Here is a 22,896-nt window from a genome sequence, read left to right on the forward strand (position 1 = left end):
ATTTCCTTCTCTCTCTTTTTCCCACTTGAAGACTTTTCTCGTCCGTACAAAAATAAATAAGAGAAATATTCTGCATAATCATAATAATAATAATGTTCAATTTTTGAAAACACAAGCGATACATAACATGATATAAGACGTATATCATAATGTAAGTAAACACACAAGAGCTGGTGAAGTAGAGAAGGAGCGCTGTTTCCTTGTCACCTCCACAAACTAGTTCTTGGACATACAGTGTAGTTGACAACTGTGCGTAAGGACGCGTGCCTCTAGTGGCACCGTGGAAGGGAGTCTCGTCGTCAGAAGCACGCGGATGCCCACTGCTCTCGTCTGCTCTACCTTTCACTAAGCCTACTAAATACATGCTTCGTTATAAATAGACACTATTTTCTTTTAAAAACAAGCGTTTTTAAAGGTGCAACCGCGCGCGTTTGCCGTGCGCAACTGAAACCGGAGCGATATCAGCGTTATTCCCCCACCTTCACTGCTCTCCTGACAGCAAACTGGACCGATTCAATCGCAACGAGCATCTGCTCGCTCACTTTCAGCGACACTCGGCGCGTAACGCGTCCTCTTTGGGGTTTGGGTTTGTCGGGGAGAGACACAGAATCATTTCTACGCGACCCTAAAAGTTCCGCAGGCGCAGTTTTTTTTCCTCCTCCTCCTCCTCCTCTTTCTCCACAGAGCGGTGCAGGAGCAGAAGCAGGAGCAGGACTGAGTCTGGCTCTGCTGCCGCTGCTGCTGCTGTTGCCAACACACAGACATCATCGGCTGCTGTAGGAGGGGATACAGAGACTCCTGCAGGCTAATTGTTCGCAGGTGTATCAGTGATCAGCCTGTGAGGGACTTGGAGCCTCATCCTCATCGAGCGTAACTTGTGCGTAACAGAAGAAAAAAACAGACAAAGAAAGAAAGAAAAAAACCCGGGAAGAATGTCTTACCAAGTACAATGAGCGCACTATTGTCGCAGATGCCAAAACGCACATTTTCTTCGTCCACGTCAGGTTTTTAGGAGCAACTCAGAGTTGGAATTTTGAAGGAAAAAAAAGTGGATCCCACGACTTTACAACCATGCGAAATACTTGGCCGTCTCCGCGGACCAGTGCGATTTGGGAATACTGGACGTCGCTGCTTGTCTGTCTCTTGTGGATTCACTACTCTTATGGGATGCCGCATGTTATTCGAATAGGTGAGTTTTTGTGCAATGACACCAAAACACACACGCACACATACGCGTATGCTGACACACGTCAGTAACCTTGGCACTTCAGTGCGTCTCCCCATCCGTGCGTTCTCACCGGCTGCGCTTAAAATGAGAAATCAGCCCTTCCTTGCATGTGTTTGTCTGCGTTTTCTTCTTTTGCATTCAACGGCAAAGCAACAGGAGAAATGTGTGTGTTACATTACACTTACATTTAAGGGAAATCTAGCAAGGAGATCTTGTGGGTTTGTGTGACCTCTATGCTCCCTACTTTGCCTGTCCCATTTTTCTTTTCTGCAGCCAGCCAGCATGTTGAGTCACCAGCTAAATTCAGACTCAATATCTCTTCCTGGAAATAAGTTATTTATTTTATACAAATGAAAAAAAGTGTCAAGTCAGTAAATGCACAACTAGAAAGTTGTAAACTCCTATTCAGGGGAAGGTTATGATTACATTTGTCAGCAAATAAAACACACAGAGAAACAGTGATCAAAGCTGACTGACAGTGAAGTCCTGTGTCCCTCCACCTGCTCCACACACCAAGAGAAGAGGAAGCCTGTGTTTTCTTTCTTTCTTTCTTTCCTCCAGTTCCAATTACTCACTTGAGGAACAATGTGAGAATTGTCATTCTAAGTCTGACAATGTGATGAAACACTTTTCTTTTTTGCTCCGAGAACAAGACACACAGGAGGATCAGAATGAAGATCAATAGGTTTTTTTCTTTTTTTTTGTCAGGAGGCAAATCGTTTTTGACATTTGGCAGAGTGCAATGCTGGACAATTACTCAAAATGGCACTGGGCCACATTAACATAGCACTTCAACAGCCCCAGCACACAGAGAGAGTCAGAGAGAGGTAGACTTAATGGCATGGGGCTTTTTGTCTTCGAGGTATAAATGCTGGGTGAAAGTGAATGGATGTTTCGCAAAACATATATTGCATCTTCCATTTCCTTGTGCTCGAACTGAGGTAAACGGTCGCTCTCTCTTTCTCACTCTTTAAACCAGTGACACATAAGCAACATCCCACGCTGATCCTGTAATTTGTAAAAAAGCTCAGTGGGTGTTGATTGAAAAGCTATGCAAATAAAAAAAAGTTCTAACAGGAGCTGGAGCTCTGTAACATTGACCTTTAGGACTTTTTTTTCTCGATATTTTATGTAATGTAAGAAAATGATCCCGTAAAGTGTGAGAGTGCAGTGTTTATCAGTCAGGCCCAGTGTGTCCCTGTGGTTGACTGCTGCAGTCTATGACTTTTCTGACATTGCTATGTGTGTGTATGTGTGTGTGTGTTGGGACTTTTAGGCGGCATATATTCTGAGAGCTGAAAGCTTCCCTCCTATTTTTTCCATACTGATCTCAACTGAAATTGTGGGGTTAAAGGAACCTTTCTTTCTTTTCCTCTCTTTGGCTCTCTTTCTTTCAACAGCAGCAGCTCAAATGAAGACCTGAAATAGACTTGGCAGGCTTTGTTTTTAAAAAATGTCAAAGTGCCGCTGACAAATTTACCTTGAAATGTGCTACAGTCGCACAATTGCTTTTTATAGAACCTATCAGTGGTTGCAGTGCTGGGCCATTTCTTTATTTTTCAGGGGTTTTTTTGTTCCTCCTCTGAGATTGTATTTTGACAGGTTGAGAAGAGGGACATCACGCAAGAGACGGTTGCTGAATTTCTCCTCTCGCCGAAAAGAAAAACAAAATTCAAAAGGCTTCCATCCTCATGTGATCTTTTGAAGCGAGTGTTAATGTGTGTGTGTGTGTCTGTGTGAAAATAACATAAAAAAGTCTAACATTTGCATTCACAAAATTAGGCTGGAAAAGCATTGTGGTGTTTATACAATATACAGTGTGTCATTAAGCACTTTCCCACATTTCCCAGTGTTTTGGTGCACAGATGCATGTATGTGCTGTGTGTGCTAAAACCAACAGAGGATTCTCTTATTTGTCGATGGCCGCCGGTGCTCTTCAGCACTGGTCCCATACACAAACAAACCAGTGAGCACCGTCGAGGTGGGCGGCGGTTGTCGTGGTGGTATTTGAGCGGCGGCATTCTCGGTGCGTGTGCTGTGTCTGCTGTTAGTTAGTTATAGGTGGCCTGTGCACCATCTGGGTAATGGTGGGCATCCACAGTCGAGTTGTTGCCATTGATTTTAGTGCCTTTTACAGCGCATTGCTCTAAGTTGAGGGCCAGATGGTCGCTCTCTCCGTCTCATTCTGCAGCCTCTATTTGCTGGAGGGAATAAAAGAAGACGTCCTCTTAAATGCTGAGTGTCGCTCTACTCTCCCTCTCCCGACCTTTTATTTTTTTTATTTTTTTGGTGTCTCTGATGACATGTTATCATCTTCTAATCCCATCGAGGAACCATTTAAGATCATGATGCAATCTAGGTTTAATAAAAAATAATGTGCTCAAGGATATTCTTTCTCTCTCTGTGGAGATCATTTGTCAACATAGAAATAATGCAGGTATTAATGTGCACATTAAAGCAGTGAACTGGTGGTTTCTTTTATTGTTTAGTTCAGTGAACATTGTTCTGTCTGTGCAATTCACTGCTTTCCCCCATGTACAGTCCTTTTCTCCCCATCAGATGTGCTTTTTTAGTAATGCTATGATGATCATATGTGTTATATTAGGACCATAATGAAATACATAAAGTGTGCATGCAGATTAAATAAAACATACCGTTTTCTAAATAGTATTTGCATGTATTTTGAAAATGGCTGCTGTGAAAAAAAGGGCTATTATGCCAGTTTTTCCTTTTTTTTTCTCAAGACACACTTGAGCATCCGTGCACATGTCGTTTGAAATGAAGTAAGTAGTTAATATACGGGACCAACATCATTCCATTCAAAATTCTCAAGACGACAGATTTTGACAGATATTTTCAAGATCACTTGAAGGGAAATTCAAAGCAGTCTCCTCAAAAGAGCCAAAGATGTGCAAAGTGCCAAGGAAGGTCACACTAAATACTGACTTTCGCCTGCAGAAGCCATTTAGTTCTGACTATATTATGGTAATGTTTATGGTCTTTATATTTCCTGCATTAGTTTTGCTAAAACAACAAACTATAGGGTTAGTCCAATACCTGTGCACAGTACTGTATATATTATACAGTAATGGCAGATTAATAAACATGTCTCTGTGGATTAATGTAACTAATTCATCATTTGTTGCGTCTCTTTAGCCTTTTTTCCCTCCTAGTTAGGTTATTTGCTGCCTGACAGGGATTTATTGAATAATCAATTACTTTATCTACCTAATACTTAAAGCACTTAATCAGTGCCAGTTAATCAGTCTCCCTCATGATTTCATGTTGATTTCATTTCCTCAGCTCGTCACTCTTCCACCGTACAACACCTGGTCCAAACGCTTTCTTTTTTTCATTTAGCTTCCCTAAAACGGTTCAGGGCAGTCATGACTCCTGACTTAATTACTGTGTGTATGCATGTGTGTGTGTGTGTGTTTGTGTGTGTGTGTGTGTGTGTGTGTGTGTGTGTGTGTGTGAGAACAGCAACACTTGCAGTAAATGTAAGCGTGAGTAAAAAAGGGCTGCACTTGAAGCTGCTCGCGCTGTGACCGCTCTGAAGCTTCAGTGGGATAAATTGGGTTTGTGGTCACCACTTTTTTGGTTGAAGTCTCCAAACGCAGCCACTTCAGAGGCGTGTTGTCGTTATCCACGCACCAGCAGCAGAGGGAGAGACTGAGACGTTTTCATGTGATTAACTGGGGCTACACAGGGAGTGCGCACACACACACACACACACACACACTCTCTTCATCCGCATGCTCCCCAAGGTTCGCCCTTGCCGGGGTTTGTGCGGGCGTCTCATCTGAAATGACTTGAATATTTTCAAGAGACCACGAAGAAAAAGGAAAAAAAAAAGAAAGCTGTGATGGTACTTTAGAATTCGAGTTTTCACAAAGTCGAAAACCCGAAGGGCCACTTGTAGTGGGGATTAACCTCAGGAGGATGGTGTGGTTGGGAAATGAGAGGGCACATTATGGATAAAGTGTTTTATAATGAAAAACAATGAGGAGATACTGCGTCAGAAGTTGTATCAAATCAAGACGGCCATCAGTTGCTGAGTGGAAATGAATATTTCATTTGAATCTAAATTTAATCTGTCCCCAAACACAGAGAGAGAGAGGCAGGAGAAGCCTGCTGCTGCTGCTGCTGCTGCTGCTGCTGCTGCTGCTGGGGGTGGTGGAGGTTTGGTCCATGGGAGTTGTTGGAGTGAATATGAACAAAGGCTGGTACTGCAGAGGTCACGGAAGAATTGGATACAGGGAGAAGTGTCTCTGAGGTGTAATTCCATTATCTGCTGGTGAAAGCAGAGATTGAAGGGAGGGGAATGTGGCACTTGTTTTACCTGCGCTATCACACTCGCCCTTCAGCTGCTTGTATAAACACGGACAGATAAACTAACTGCAAAAGAAATAGTTGGGGCCCTTTTTCCTGTCTCTCCCACTCTTGGGCATCTCCACACACACACACACACACTCAATCCACAACATTTTCCGAAACATATGTTTGGTCTCAGTGGGCCCCTTGTACACAATCCAATTCCATTCTCTCTGTCAGCACACTCACGGCTTGTCATTAGCTCCAATCTCGCTGATGGGAAACGGCAGATGTTCGTTTTGTTGAGCAGAGGGTCCGTCTCCAAACGCGCCTTCTTCTGCACTCTCCTGCGATCCTCTTTAGACGCATTAGAAAAAGGAAACATCCCAATACCTCCACAAACAAATATGTGTTCCAGGCGCAACGCGCTCTGTCTTCTCTGCAGTGCGGTGCCTGTGTTTAAGCTAAACCAGTGAGGCCAGTCAACTGGTATTAAACGCACAGTTGAATCCAAATCAAAGTGTATTAAATAAGCACTTTGTTTGCGTCCTGGAATAGGCGTAATAAATACACAACGCTCTGAAATGTGCTCGTAATGTGTCTGATCACTAATACTAACAAGACTTAACTGCGTCAGGCAAGTGCAGGTACTTAGCTCCTTGTTCAGTCACACATAATAATGATCATCCAATAATCCCAGCCACTAGGGGCTAATAGAGCGGCTCTACCAACCAGTAAGATAATCCTGTGACACAGCAGGGCCTCATCTAGCCCCGGTTAGCTTAGCCTAGCTGCTGCTCACACACACCAGATGGTGTTTTCATATCATACCACAAAAGTGGGTGCTCTGCAGAGAAGGGTCTGCTGTAAGCATATGCTTCAGATTTCACATTCACAACTTCTTCAAAATTCATCATTTTCAGTCAGAAATCAACCAATTTTACTTCTATGCAGAAATTTTACATAAAATACTGCACAGCAGGCTGGAGCTGTATGGATAAAATATCTATACATATGTCATTGACATATCATATATTGCAAATGCAATTTGATGAGCTTTAGTTCAATATTAGAAAATGACACATTACCATATGATAAACCATTGAAATATGAACCACTATACTCAAATGCAAGGGTTGGAACTTAAAGATATTAATTGTTTCCAGCATTTTTGTATTGCATAAAAAAACAAAAAAAACAAAAACAAACAGCATACCCAATATACAACAATTAAATTGCATCCTTTCCATGTGTGAAATGCATTGTTTCAAATTGCGGTTTCAATTTGAAAACGAAAAATTATCCAGGTTGAAACTGCAGTTCGAAACAGTAAGGCAGCTCGTCATGATTACTTTCATTATCAATTAATCTGTGGAATATTTTCTGCATTATTCGAGCAGTTGCTTGGTCAATAAAATGGTGGAGAATGTCCATCTCTGTTTCCCTCACAGCCTCAAAATATTCACATTCGACAGAACTTGTTTTAACACAAGATGAAGACATTATTCAAATAATAATAATAAAAAAAACTATAAGAATAGCTGCAGTTTAATTCAGTCAGGAGTTAATAATTGATAAATAATTAATTAATCTGTTTTTATGAAGCTGCTCTGTTACTGTTAGTATACTGCAGTTACACTTGATGAATAAAGTGATTGAGAAGTTATTAAACTGTATGGTCATTATATTGCTAAAAACACACTGTTAAAAAACACACATTATATATATATATATATATATATATATATATATATATATATATATCGATATATATATAATATACATAATATCTAAATATATATACAACCCATATCCATCAGAAACAATAGCCTGATTGATTCTGTCCAATATGCCCAGAGGCCCCTCAGGGACTCCATGTCATTATAGCGTCTTGGTTTTGACAGTGTTTTGAAATTCATGGCATGCCAGTGTTGGCCATTTCCCATGAATATTTCTGTACCAAGGCAATGAATCAAATTTCATGCTCTAGCCATTTGTCTTTATTATGTGCCCATGTCCTTTTCTGTTCGACTCCGACGTGTGGGCCCTCCTCGGGCTCTGCTGGAAAAAGTCGAATCACATCAGAACAGTTTGAGAAGAAAGCTTGATCTGCGGGCATTTCACTCTCCGGGTCATGCTTGCAATATAGCAGTTAATTAGAATCATCTTGTTGGAGGTAATTTGGTGAGGTTTTTTTTTACATGTCAGTATGGGGGGGCAATCTGTCTTCACTTTTTTTTATTTCCAGACACAGTGTATATATTGGCAAACTACACACACACACACACACACAATAGGCACATAAAATAATGCAGCAAAAGAGACAGAGGGAGCGAGACAGAGTCAGGGTAGTTACTTAGATGAAGCTGGCGGACTCTTATTTAGCTTTTTAATTAGCTTGAACCTTTTGATCCCAATTTTAAAACACACCATGTTGCATTGCTGGCACCTTTTGTGTGTTGCCCTAAGCTAGATTAAAAAAAACCCAGCTTTCTTCCATGTGCTTTTCAAACAGCCCATCATTTGCCGGAGCATTAGTAGCTTTGTTTTCTCCCCCTACGTTAGCATCCGCCTTATCTATTTGCCAGATGCTCCCCGTAAACTTGGTCTAACCTGAAACACCTCAGTTACACACGCATTACAATAACAAGACCTTTTCTTCTCGATGCTTTGGAGAAATCAGGAGCCGACAGCTGAGATATCGGTTACAACACGCAGGTTTTTAATCCTATTTAACTTGGTGTGAGGACAAAGAATGGAGGGGGACACTGTTTCATTCTGCCCTTTTAATCACGCTCTCATTGTTGTAGGTGCACCGCAAATGTCAGGTCTTGGTTGCTTGGAGTCCCTCAAATTGCTGTTCCATGACTTTACGGAGATGTGTGTGCTTTGGAGACACACACACACACACACAGAGAGAGCGAGAAAGAAAGGATGTGCTAGTGTGTGCATGACAAGGGGATGTATAAGGGGAGCTGGCATACAATCCCTGGAGGGTCGAGGTAAAGCAGGACTTACTAATCATCTGAGAGAGTCAGCTAGAAAAGGCTCACCCTCTATTTTTCCCCTGGAGAGGAGGGAGAAGGAACAGATAAGACAAACCTCTTCAGGCCAAAACCACTACAAATGAATGGTTATCACCAAAAATATCCAAGGAAAGAATAGATATCCTGCCTCACACATCCCTCTTGCTTCTCATCCCCGCAAGGACTACCACAGGAAGTGTATAAGACTCCGGGGTTTGCTACTCTGACCCGTTGATGGATAGCCAGGAGGTTGGAAGCCAATGTCAATTTAGTTAACACAGCCAATACCCAGAAGATTCCACTCAGCACTCGCGCTGTGCGCAGGCAAGACAATCTGCGATTGGCCTTTCCGGTCGCAGTGAATGTTTTCAGCGGCTGCCGATCTACTGGCCAGGTTGCCCCTGGAGAGCAGTGCGGTTAACCACAAAAACGTTCCCCCGTGACTCATCTGAAGACAGCTTGTCTGCATGTGACCGGGCTTCAGATATATAGAACAAGACAGACATTATCGTCGACAGGGAAAGGAAGGAGGAGGAGAGACTGTGGGCGGCTCAAGGCTGGCAGTACATTCTACTAAAGCTGTTAGCGATGCTCATGTGAAAGTGGGCCCTTTAATGTAAAGCCAGAAAATTGAGTAAGTAACGACAATTTCAGGAGGGAGTTCGAGAAGTGGAAACGGCTGTCATAGTAACCGAAGCCTGTGCAGTTGGCAAACTTGAATGTGAATTATAGTGAGGCACTGCTTGTCTTCTCAGCAGCAGGTTTTTTTTTTTTTTTTTAATGCAACCTCAATTTATCAATCAATCACTCTCTTTTTATAGCTTTTTTCATTCAAAGGTATGCAACTCAAAGTAATTAAACAAACCACGCCCACACTCACATTCCTACAAATACACACATGCAAGATGTATAACACATGTAGCAGAACATAAATGAGAAAGTTTAGAATTGCTATTATACTTCTCAACAACCAATAATAAGGAAACAAGGCAGGATGAGAGTAATAAGGCCAATAAATGAGCCATAAAACGTCTTAACATAATCGCTAAGTTGATTAGAATATAAGAAAATGTTAAATGAAGAAAATGCCAGTTTGATTAAGAGTCAGAAAGTACAAGCTAAAATGATAAAACAACAAACTAAATCGTAATAGCAGACCTTTTAAATTGACAGGGAAATAATTAAAGCTTGGTTTGTAAGTTAAAAGCAAATCTGATAAATAAGTAGGATGACGACTTAATTAAATTAAACTGAGCTTTAAAAAAACATTAAAATAATCTTAAAATCAATTAAAAAAATCAGTCAAATCAGTGCAAAGTGTTTTTTGTTCCCTTTATAATCATGGAGTTAAAGGATAATTAATAAAATCAACTGACCCCAGATGAATATGAAATGGGCCAACATGACGGTTTGCCACGCGTCTTTGACCGAGTGCTGCGAACATTCAAGGATATTTAACATCTTGTTCTTTGTATTAAAATTTGTGATGCTTGTATGAATGAGGGGCTTTGATGGAAAGCCAGAAAAGGTGGTAAGTAATGGCAGTTTCAGGTTTGGGCTTAGGAAGAAGAAATGACTGTAATAGTAACCGAAGCTCATGCAGCTGGCAGACTTGAGTGTGAGTTATAGCGAGGGACTACTTATCATCTGAGCAGCAGGTTTTTTCTTTTCTTTAAATAAATCCATTCACGACCACAGAGTTAATGAAATATCAGCCTTCTAAATTGTTTTGTTCCTTAAATCATGTTTCGCAGCCTCAGGTGTTTTTTTTCCTCTTCCTTCAGTGATCAGTCTTCTGTGTGTCTGGTGTTTTTTTTGTTTTTAAATTGCCACTGCACACAGTTGATCTAGATAGAAATCCATTCATTCACTTCTTCGAACATGAATTAGAAATGTTTAAAAAAGACAATAAAATAACTTATTGTCATTATATGACCAAGCATACAATGAAATGACTGTCTCCCCTTAGTGCAACTATTAATTGATAAAGATTGACTGTTTATTTTTTCCTTTGCCTCTGTAATCACGCAGGTTTAAATATGCAACAAAAAAAGACAGAAAGAAGATGCAGTTTTTTAACTGTCCAGAAGAGAACTTAAAAATCAAAATTATATTAATTTTTTTTGGAAAACTGGATATTTTTTGAATAAAACTGCACAATGTAGGAACTCTCCTCCTCCTCCTCTTCCCTGCTTTTCACTGAGAGTGAACAAAATACCATGATATGTGTCTGCAATCAGTGAGTATTATATGGTTTGATGGAAAGGATCAATTGAACTAATGCTGCAATAATGATATGCAAATTTAATGCAACATCAGCACTGTATTAGGTTAATTATTCTCATTCTCAAGTAAACAATGCACGTCCTTTTCACCTGCTGTTTTAGTCGAAAATGCCACTCAGGTTCTTTAATAAAATGACTATTTCCAATATTTAAAACATGCGTTGGTAAACTGTAAAAGGGTTTGCATGGTTTGAAAGGTATTTGCATAATCTGACCTTCGTTTGTTGTACTAAAGGCTCCTAAAGGCTGCAAAACAAGGAAACAGCACTTCACTGTAATTATACATAGAGACTTAACCATTAAGAACATTTAGAAGGTAACACTGTTTAGAAATGTCAATATTCTAAATGGCCTGAGAGGTCTATTAGAAATGTCACAAATTGTTGGTAAGTGGGTGCAACAGAGGTAAATAATATAACCGTCTTTGCATTTGATGCCAATTTTAATTCCAGTGTGATTTATAACGCCCACAACATTTATTTTCCTTTTCCTTTTAACAACCAAAAGGTTTTCTCTCTTTTGGCCGGGATTTAACTTTTTAATTGCATTTTCCATTTGCATCAGGGGACTTTTGTTTGCTCGACTGGTGCTTGGAGAAATTTACAATCGTCAGAACACTGACCACGTTTAAAATAATTGCCATCACTGAACTAATGCTTGGTTAATGTCCTGCTCGGCCTCCCTCTGCACTGTTCACATATGGATCGCTTGTCAGCGAGAGGGCAATTACCTCAAATGAGTTTAGGGCCGTCGCCATACTGTGTGGAGCACAAAGGCTGATACACGACGCACAGAAGAGAGCAGTCTTTAAATGAGATTATTTAACAATCGATCAGTCAGACAACAGAATATGTAAATGGTATGTGTATATGTATATATATATGTAAATGTGTTTATATAGCACTTCTCTAGACCACTACACTACAGTTTTGCCATTCACACCCATATCTATCACTCATCTTTTATACCCTACCAGCTGTCAGCACAGTCGTCATGAGCAACATGGGATTAAGTGTCTTGCTCAAGGACGCATGGGCATGTAGATTAGCAGAGCTGGGAATTGAATCCACAACCTTTGAGTTGAACTCACTCTACCACTGATCTACCATCACCCGCTGTGCCTTTTCTTATGTTAATTATTGTGGTGTCATTCATATCATTACATTATTTAATACATGACTTTTGCTGCTTGACTCAAGAGGATACGTGGTAGAAATGATGTGATATTTTATATTTATTTTAACATTTACCATGTACAGTTACCTACACACACATATAGGAAAGAATGGTATGAATATTGTTTTTTTTTTACATTTTGTGGAGGACAAGAAGACAGGTGGTGTGACAGAAGAGGACACAAGGGATAGGGCAAGATGGAAGCAGATGATCTGCTGTGGTAAAGAAAGAAGAAGACAAAGAGATATTGCTCTGACCAAATAATGAGTAATTGAACTAAACATTGCAGTTGCAGCCTGAATGAAAACAGCTTGTTCATCAATGATAAAGCTAATTGTTCACTCGCTGTAAATGGGTTTAGTCGAGACTCACGTTGACATAGAAACCAGCACAACAGCCCATGTTTTTAGGTGTTCATATCTCCTTGGTGCCCAGGCAGAATTATAGAAAATCACAGACTCTCACCAGCAACAAGGAGGAGGGGATGACTTGAAAAAAAGAATGGGGGTTTCTTTCTCTTCACTTTTCCAGGCTGCAGTGTGGCTGGCTCGTGTGCCGACAGATCAGAGGCCTCACTTGCTCTGTCAATATTTTGGCTAAGCGTCGGGGGACAGTGTGAGATGACAGGACAGGCCTGCGGTGCGTATGTGTGCTTTTGTGAGTGGAGCTTATTAGTGCAGGGAGCCTCTCCAGCCACTGTCAAACTCAGAGCAGAGCAAAGGAGGAGATATTACCTCCAATTATGTGCTGTAGTGCATCTGTGAAGCGCTGTCAAGCTACTGGCCTGTACAACATCAGGGACTATTTAGTAAATTTTTCTTTGAGATTATACATTAAATATCAGTGTGACAGAAGGGGAGGTCCCTCTTACCTGTTTCCTGTCTCTTTCCTCCAGAAAATGAATCATGTATTTCAAGTCATGTTCTTTTAAGAGGGCAAATGATAAGCTTTTGTTTTGGTTTCATTCACTTGCTCGTGCTCTTTTCTTACCAGACAGAAGACGTGACCTTGCCAACGTAGACTCATTGTAATAATCCCTTGCCAAGGAGATGAGAACTCCCTCCTCCTGCCTCCGCTGACCCGTACCCCCTCTGTTTCCTCAGCGGACTGTATCACAAGACTTGCATTTCAATTTCTCAGCCCAATCACTGGAATCTCATGAGCTCCTTGTTGGAAAATAGCCCCCATTCAATCCCTTCATTCTTTCAATCAATGTATGATTATTTAAAAGAAATCAAATGGCTTAAATAATCGGCTTGTGCAGCAGTTTTTCTTACTTTCTTTTTGTCTCTTTTTTAGCACTTCATTTGATTGCATGCGCTAGTCATCGGTGCCTCCATGCAGTGCTTCCCTGGTCATCTGTGCACCTTGATTTGAGGCTCAAAGGCAGGGGGTGATGGTGAAAATAGCAGCACATGGAAATGGGCTGGTGATTGCCTTCCTCCCCATGTGGCGTTTGAGGGCTTGAGTGATCGTGCCCCTCAAGCCCCTCCTTGGTGGTTGATTAGCTGTGGTGCCCTGGAGTTCCGGAGTGACACACCGGCTCATCAGACTCCACTCAGCCTGTCAGGGACCCCCTTGATTGCACGTTGCTTAATAATTGTTCCGAACACCGTTCTGCTTCACTGTCCGGAGTGCTGCCACCTGATTTTTATGTCAGAGTCTGCGTCGTGCTATGCTTTGACTTTTCCCAATTGCTTTTCAGAGGACACGCTGCAAAGTTTCTGCTTGAGGGCACTGTGTCATAAAACATGCTCTCGATCCAGACGCTTCCAACAGGTGAACATATGATAACGATCGTCTGGACATTCTGTGATTATCTCTCTGATTGTGTGTATCAAATATGAAAGCGACGAGATTTGTCAGCATGAACACACTGAGGCGTTACATGATTTCCCACTCACTTTTTAAATTAAGCAATAAGGTTAAGGAAATTATAAGGTCCGTAGATGCCAGTCAAATAATAAATGCTGTAATGATGTACAAAGACTTGTATTTTGATACAAGTTTCAACCAGAATTGCATCTAAAGAACGGTGGGACATTTACTTGATGACGAACAGTTCATCTTCCTCCTTGGCTGCCAGTGCCAGCAGCTACAAATAGCTGCAGTATAATGTCTTTTTTAGTAAGGCATTTGGAGAAGACCTGCCCTGGCTGCATTAATAATCATGGAGTTAGTATTCGTGATTCAAAAGATAAAACCGTAAGAATGGAGAATCCTGAGGGCTCTGGCCTGGGTTATTGATTCATACAGCTTATGTGGGTGAGCTGCCCCGAGGTGTGGAACTCATCAAATCATAAACTGTATTAATTATTTTTTATGTTCTGGCATCAGCCTTCAGTGACACTTGAATTTCTTAAAACTGAGACTTGTGCTCCTGACTGTAAGGCACTGGCTGACTTTAGTGAGAATTACATTTTTTAGGACTGAGTAGCCTTAAAGGGATAATTTAGATCTTTTGGAGTAGGGTTATAAGAGGTTTTGACACACAGAGAGAGAGCCAATGCAAGGAACCAGCCTAGAGCATCAGTGTCACTGAAAACATGCACACCAGTGGGGACACAGGTAGTTTTTAACCACTTAACAAAAGGCTGACCTGTTAAAATCTATGCCTGTGTAAGTCTATGCTAACACAAGTCACCTTGTTTATTTCACTCCGGAAACCACTTACTCCTCGTACTTAATTCCATAGAGAAAATCAGCAATTTTACATCACCTCACACAGGAGTGGTTTATTCACTTCCACCTCCATCAGTTAGTTCTAATGTGTTATTTTGCAACTTTAGTGTTTGAAAGCCTCCATTCGGATTTACCTAAGTGACAAGAGAATTACTAAATGAGGTAGCAGGAGACCAGCAGCTCTCGTGTTCCAGCAAACTAAAAACACAGATTTTGGTTTGGGTGATTGAATAGTTGAGTTGTTTGCAAAAATCAATTACTAACACCAGCAGCTCACCAAGGGCATGCATGTGTCCATGGTCTGGACCCTGCCTTTTACCCTATGTCACCCTATGTCAGCAGGGATTGGCTCAAGCTTTAAGTCTGATGATGTGATGTGATGTCTCAGCAATGTACTTCCCAGACCAGGTGGCCTGTTAGGATGCTTTACACATACATGCCTATATAGAAAGTCCTGAGGACACACAGGGAGGTTCTGAATTCTTTGAAGCTGTCTGAGGCACTCAATGAAAATTCTTTCTCCCCAAGGTGCCAGTGTGCAAACCTTGTTAGATAATGTGGACTCCCACATAATTCTCTAGTGCATGCAGTTCACCTGCTGCTTCCTCCGACAATCCACAACCGTCCACTTGGTTTGTGGTGGGTGCCCCACAGCAGCACTGTGGTATTTATTCCCAGCTCCATCAGCTTTGCCTGTGTCACTTATTCTTGCACAGTTGGTCAGATATGTATTTGATTACATATGTATGTGGAACATCAGCAGCTTTTATGATTCTCTTATCAGATCATTTCTGTCTTCTTTTTTTCTGGACTGTGGCAGCACCATGATGAATACAATAAAGGGAGAGTTATACTGACAGGGTGAACTTTTATTTCTGTTGGAACTAAACTTAAAGGTGACATTGAAGGCTGGTATAGCACATATATGTTAGTTATGGAGGTCTACTTACATATATTAACTTGTTTTCATGGTTAAAAACCTCCAAGTCTCTGCAAACGAGCCGATCAAAATATCTCCTCACTTACGCTCTCGTCAGCTGCGCTGTTTCAGACCAAAATCACACCCCCAGAACATGGACTGTGTTGTGATTGGCCAGCCAACGAGAGCTTTCCCACTGTCCTGTGATTGGCCAGGTACCTGGAAGTGACGTAATTGGTAGGCCAGCTCTCTGATACACAGCTCCCCTCTGGCACGGTGGATGCTCTGCATCTCAGCAGCTACAACGAGAGTAGTTCTTCTTCTTCTGCGGTTGAATGTACGCAACCGGATGTGTCCGGACTAGTGCCCGCACCAGGAGGCGCTACGGTGGTGAGAGGAGTGGTGAGGTTTACTGATGACATCATCAACATACGGAAGTGCCGATCCGCTTTGCAGAGCCCAGGAAAACAGTAAAACCCTATTTTCTCAGCAGTGGCTGAACTGTGTGTTCTGAAACTTTAGGGTTTCATAAACGAGGTAATGACGGAGATACACACACAAACGCAGCGTTAATTGGAGCTTCCGGTCTATGTCGCCTTTAATTTGATTTTGCTTACTGTTAGCTGCAAAATACACTTAAAGACAAATGGTGTAAGCTGATTTTGTAATAAGGTGTGTGTGCTTGGTGCCTCCGACGTGAAATAGAGAGGCATAGTGTGGTGTGGTCTCTCACTGTTAACATCTGTACATATGTCCAGTGTTTTTTTTATACTAAATCCTGGATTTTTTATCAGTGTCTTGGCTCAGTATAAACAAGCAACCCTGTGTTTCATGTATCAGACACAAGCCCCGTCTTGGGCACTCTATTTATGCTTTCCATCGGTTTCTCTCTTGGTGTCTGCTCAAAGTCTCAGCAGGTGAAGTCTGCACGTAACTGTGAAAGGCTTTTCCACCCACCAGATAGTTGAGATGACCTCCAGTCACTCAGACCAGCAACTGCTTTTCACTCAACCAAAGCACATGAAAAAACATTTCTCCACTGTTTTGGCTCTGTTTTCTATTTCCCATGCTTATGGCACGCACACACACACACACACACACACACACACGCACGATGGAGTAAGACTTCAAATGTTACGAGACGACCTCCATGTTTTTCAGAATAACTCGCTTGCTTTTTGTGATGTGCAATTGCATTTTAACTGCATGCCAGCTTTTATCTTGTATTCTACCAAAGTAATGGTGACTGCAACATAAGATTTTTCATGTCCCGAGGTTTTACACAACAAATGCACTTTTTCCGATTGACACTTGTTGGCTAAAATCTCTCACTCTTGTTTCTAGGTACATTGTTCTAATTTTGGTTCTCATTGTCACTCGTGTCAAGAAAAATGAGAAAAAAGAACTACAGGAAAGAAATAGCTGGTGATCTTACATCTCACTTATGAAATAAAGGTTTCCCTTGCTCCTTGTCACATTGATAGATTTTCTTTATTCAATTACAGTGTTTTTTTCTTGCAAAGTGTTTAATCGAGTTTGAGCATAGAATGAGACCCCGCTGTTGCTTTGATAATAGATATTCTGTCATAGCTGTTGACCCAAAGCGGTGTCAGTTCTTACACAGGTTGATAGACTTTGCAGAGCCATTGTAATGAGAGGTAAATTCATCATCATATTCAAGTATTTACGCAATATATAGGAGGGCTGTAGGAGATGAGTGGCTTGTTATTGGCTCACATTTATTATTTTATTGCATCAGACTTGAGGCCTCAGGAACAATAGTGCATGCTTTGTCAAGGGTCCATGATGAGTAGGTACCTAATTAGTGTAATGACATGTTGGTTGAGACCTACTCTACTTGGTGTCGGTGTTTGTAACTGAGTGAGAACTTGAAGTTGCAGTTAAGTAAATGTATGGGAAATGCCTACGAGAGTGTGGTTATTGATATTGTTAAAGGTATTCCACATATCACTGTGTGCTGTACTGCCAATGGCAAATATTATTTTGAGAGTGGCAAAAAAAGAAGGAATAAAAAAAAAAGTCTGTGCAGTGTTAGCCAGAGCTACTTAAAATCTGGCAGTGCTCCATGCTAGTCCTTCATGTACTAGCCTAGAGTGACATGCAGCAACGTGTGACAAAGTTCTTACTATTTTCATTCCTAATGCTGAGTGAAAAGAAGTACTTTGAATTTCAATAGCTGAACCCTTTGTCTATGGCATTACTTGGTAAATGCATATACTGTATTTAACAAATGAACATATAATCTTCCAGTTGCAAAACAAATTTCTGTTGTGAAGCGTTTTAAATTCATGATTTGACAGATGCCATATCAGTTTCTTAAACCATAAATTCAGTGACGTCACAAAGAGACACACCTACTGGACAACATTAGCTTGTTGTTCACTCATATGTGGTGGAGTGGCTCAGTGGTTAAGACCCTACCTTGTGTACCAAAGACATCATGGTTGCAAGTTCGATTCCACCCCTGGCTAATTGTACTTGATTCCATTGTAAGTCGCTTTGGATAAAAGCGTCTGCTAAATGACATGTAATGTAATGTAATGTCATATGTGTCGTGTTTTATCGTTTATTATCCTCTAAATGGAAAAATAATTTACAAAATTGTCTTGATTTTCTATCATAAAATAGCTGTAACTAGCGATTGAGACCGTTAGTTTCTCAAAAAAATGTTAACTTCCTGTAAATCAAATTACAGGAAGGATATTTTTCCATTGACTATAACTGCAACAGCCTTTCAGTGCTTTACTCTTCAAACCACAGGGCTATGTTCTTTCTCATCAACGTTCTATGGATAAAATTATCATATACAAGTTCATATAAGTTGCCGTAAGCACCTGTTGTATCTTAATAAATCACCCTATTGTTGTTGTTGTTGCTGCTCTGTAAGGGTACTTTATATGCAGTGAAGAGCATGCAGTCACTAACACTGATGACTAAGGCAACAAGAAGCTGCGACAATGAGTATTGTATTTGCATTAACATATGCTTAACTGAATCAGACCTCATTACTGCTTTGTGCAGAGCAGACACGAAAACATTTGAGTCTGCTTCCCCCAAAGTGTTGCGTGACTGTTAGTTGTTGTAGTTAAAGAAACCGTGTGGTGCAGAGATGACAGGAAAATGACAAAATAATGTAACTTGTTATGAATGTCAGATGGGCTGCTCAGAATAGCGAGAAAATAAGGAATTGTTTTTAAATTGAACGCACCATTTGAAACAGTTGTTTTAATTGTAAAGGCTGCAATTTAGGATTCACTGTTTCAGTAATTCAGTTATAATTCATCCTTACATTACAATATACAGAAGTTAATATTTTCATGGCCCATACCATTTTTTTAAATCTATGAAGTGCATTCACAAAATATGCCGGAAAAATCCCAATTACACATTTTCCCAAATCATTTAGCCCTTCATTTAAAACAAATGTGGTTGTTGCTTATATAACTCAACTGTAAAACAAAAAACAGGAGACATTGGTTTAGGTGAACAGATGAACTGACCAAAAATGATTAAATCAAGTCAAATAATACTCGTGCTTGGAATATATTTTCAGCATGACAAAAAAAAAAGTGCTGGTTTTCACCGATTGATAGAACAAGCTAGATATTGACGCCACCATCCACCCTTGCGTCGTCTTCCTATATGAACGGAATACTACCTTGTAAGGCTTCATACCTTCCTGGTAATGTGTCACTGCTGGAGCCAGATACATACACTCCCCTCAGTTCAAAGCAAGGCATGACATTTTGTTGACAAGCTGTAGCTAGGTGTCTGTGAGCAAAGGCCTTGTTTAGACTGCAGCCCAAATCAGATTTGTAAGCATATCCGATCAGAATCTGATCTTCCTGATCAACTGTTCACATTATATATTGTCAGTGATCAGATCTGATCTGCGTGTGTCCATACTGACATTGACTAGTCTAGTCTTCCACATGGATTTCTATAGATAGAGGCCACGCCCTGGCAAAACAAGGCGTCTAAACCTATGGATGACAGAAATCTATGTCTGTTTCTGGCTGCAGCTCAAACTTTCGTCTGATTGTGAGGAAGCAACAGAAATGGAGGAGACTGCTGAGTTGTTTTGCCTTTCGTGCTGCCATCACTGCTGGAATGGCAGTGGAGCGGGCAGACCAACAATGCCTGCTGGAATAATTTCTGCTGTTCTTCTTCGCTTTTATTCCGGGTTTTGTTTTAACTATTTTCCTCCACTGCATCGATCGCTTAACGTGCCTCCAATTAACTTCCGTCTCTCCAGATCTACGTCATTGTTGTTGTTGTTCGAGTTTTGCTGTGCAGAAGACACTTTGAAATCCTAGCTGAGAGACGTTCAGGTTGAAACTGATCAACATCAAGCTAGATACAATCTGGATATGCTTAATAATCCAATCGGGGCTGGAGTCTTAACAAGACCATAGAGTCAGCCAGTGCTATATGTGTTCAGATCACTTAACTGGAGCATGTAGATGTGGCCAAATAATGATAGAGAACAACCCTACTAACGCACATAGGATAATAAATGGTTATTCCCATTTCTTTATAGACCATTTTATTTAAGAAACCTGCTCTGTAGCAATATAGGAATGTAGGAGTGCTGCATTGACACATGGACACTATGATTAATGTAAGTTCACGTCATTTTCCTGCACTGTGTAAACATTATCGGTTAAACACACAGTATTTAGTTTTAAAGAAACACTGCATGTCTCACACACAACTGTGAGAAACGACCTTCAATTCAATTTTCCACAGTGGTGTCAGTGTGTCTCCAAAACTAATCAGTGGGAAGTGTGTTCAAATACGAGAGAATTGATACTTTCTCCATAATTAACAAACGGGTGTAGGCACTACACTCCCTCACTCATCACCTCATTGTTGACACCGTGCTCTTTGACGAAAAACTTGTACAAAAATTAAACTTCAAATGCACTTTGTGACTATTAGCCGCCTCTCTTTTCATTCTTTCTTCCTTTCCTTCTTGTGAACTCACCGGCACGCACTCACATCATGTCATTTATGTTTTCTCGGCTAATTTCTATCACGTTAGGAGAGGGTGAATATGACAGTTCTTCCATTATAAAACTTTTCGGGATCAGTAGTGGCAAATATCACACACCCATTTACCGCAACACCAAACACACACACACACACACACACACACACAAGGGTTGGGCGTTATCTAAATTATAATATTGTGAAACCCCTCTACATTTCCCATGGGTGTAACATAATAATTGTTATTAATTAAAAAAAAATACATCATAGGGCTCAGAGGAAGTGCCAACATGAAAAAAAAATATATAAAAAGTATTGAATATCAAAGGCATCCACACTCCACTGCTCCTGCCAGTCTCACAATCCCAGCCTGAAAGTCTGTTTTTGTCTCAGCTGAAGCAGCATTGTCACTCTTGTATCCTCTGCTGTAAAGAAGGAGCATCATTTGTGCATCAACATGAGCTTGGCAAGTATTCAAGCTGTTATTGACGTTGTTAACCTGACTTCCTTGTCTGGCGGCAACAAATCAGGTGTAGTGTATTTCTTTAGGATTGACCTGCGTAATGCACAGCTTAGTATCACTTTCTTTCTTTCTCTCTACTTGACATCACGCAAGCATTCAAAGCACCTCCATTTCCCACAATGTCGATATGTATCCAAAAACCAAAGGTTAGCTGATTACCAAAACATACTGAATGAAAAGGTTTTCCGGGCATATTCAGTGATGACAACGCCAGGATTCATCAGGCGGAAATTGTGAAAGAATGGTTTCGGAAGCATGACTCATCATTTTCACGCATGGATTGACCACAACAATCCAGACATCATTGAGATTTTTTGGGATGTGCTGCAGAGGACTGAACACAGTGTTTTCAAGCAATGCTGTGGCGAATGTGTATCATGACCGAAGCTAAAGTCAGTCCAGCAAAAATTGGAGTGTGTAAGGTTTTTTTCCAGGCAGCGCACAGCAAAATCTACACAATGACATAAACCTCAAAGCAATACGGGAGTTTGCTCACAGACAAACCAATGTTGCCTCGTTGGTTGAAGTAAAAAGAAAAACATACTAGAGAAAATTGAACAACAGATTTTTAGGTACGGCATTATGATATGATCCCAACACACACGCACACACACACACACACACTTCAGCACTGCCTCTTTTATAATTTTCTTGTCAGGCATAGCAGACAGTGTAATGTGTGAGGGCAAACAGAGTAAACAGCGGACAGACTTTTTTATGTATCACTGTAATGGAGTAATTACCCATCAGTGTACCGCTGCAGCACTCGTTCAACAAAAGCAAAAATAAATCTTAAAAAAGCTTGTGCATTTTAATTACCAGCAGCATCTTTTGGCAGTTTAGTTTGTCACAGCAGACGTCAGTCCGTTCCTCACAGCTGGTGCAAAAATATTTGAATTCATTTAGTTTGCATTGAATTAAATATGTCATTTATCAAAGTGATCCGGTGAAACTTTAACTGGCTAGTTTGATAATAGATTTGTGATAACAGATTCACCACTTTTCATGCAAACAAACATATCCATGAAATATCAATCTCGCCATCGTTGTGTCCTCAAATAAAACAGTAAGTGTGTGGGCTCTGCTTCCTTTCTATTTGAGCATAGTTAATAGGATATTACACTTGTTTGTGATTTGTCTAAAATAGCTTTGATCTAGGGTATCTACACATTTAAAAGCATGAGTTTTTGGTCATAGCATTCACAATCATGCTATTACATGTATCACTTTTTCACAGAATGATTCCACTAACATTTGTACTGTTGTTGTTTTTTTTTCTATACCTCATACACGGTGCGTAGTTCACACATGATTAAACAAAGAAGTTGTTGAACTGTCATCAGTGGCAACCGATTTCAAACTGTTTGTCGTGTTTTCACCAATATCCATCTTTTCAAAGATAAAGCACTTCCATGTCAGTGTGACCTACATGCGGCAAGTAAATGATGAGACTGCAGATTATAACAAATGGAGGACTCCTGGGCTCACATCTGTCTTTCCCAAGCACTTCGGGAGACCACGGTGACCATCAAATACCAGAGGGGATGTTGTTCTTTGCTGTAAGCTTCTGCTTCAAAAAAATAAAATGCATGCTGTGGCTTGTTTGTCCATTTGGGCTGCTGTAGAAAGATTGCAGTGCAAGATGGCAGTCCCCCATAAAGCAAGGCCCTTGACATAAAAGGCTTCTGGTATGGCCACAATAAAAGCAATTACAATTACACACATGCAAA

General features: G+C 40.7%; 1 protein-coding gene across 1 annotated transcript in view; it reads left to right on the forward strand.

Annotated features, from left to right (window-relative positions):
* The first annotated feature begins 297 nt into the window (after positions 1-297).
* The window catches only part of grik3 (glutamate ionotropic receptor kainate type subunit 3), a 124,827-nt gene continuing 102,228 nt past the window's right edge, over positions 298-22,896 (forward strand). The window contains exon 1 of the mRNA XM_058647563.1: positions 298-1,189. Coding sequence (XP_058503546.1) covers positions 1,072-1,189 — 118 coding nt within the window. The 5' untranslated portion in view covers positions 298-1,071. The remainder of the gene's footprint in view (positions 1,190-22,896) is intronic.

This window comes from Solea solea, chromosome 13 (assembly GCF_958295425.1).
Source record: "Solea solea chromosome 13, fSolSol10.1, whole genome shotgun sequence".
NCBI classification, from domain to species: Eukaryota; Metazoa; Chordata; class Actinopteri; order Pleuronectiformes; family Soleidae; genus Solea; species Solea solea.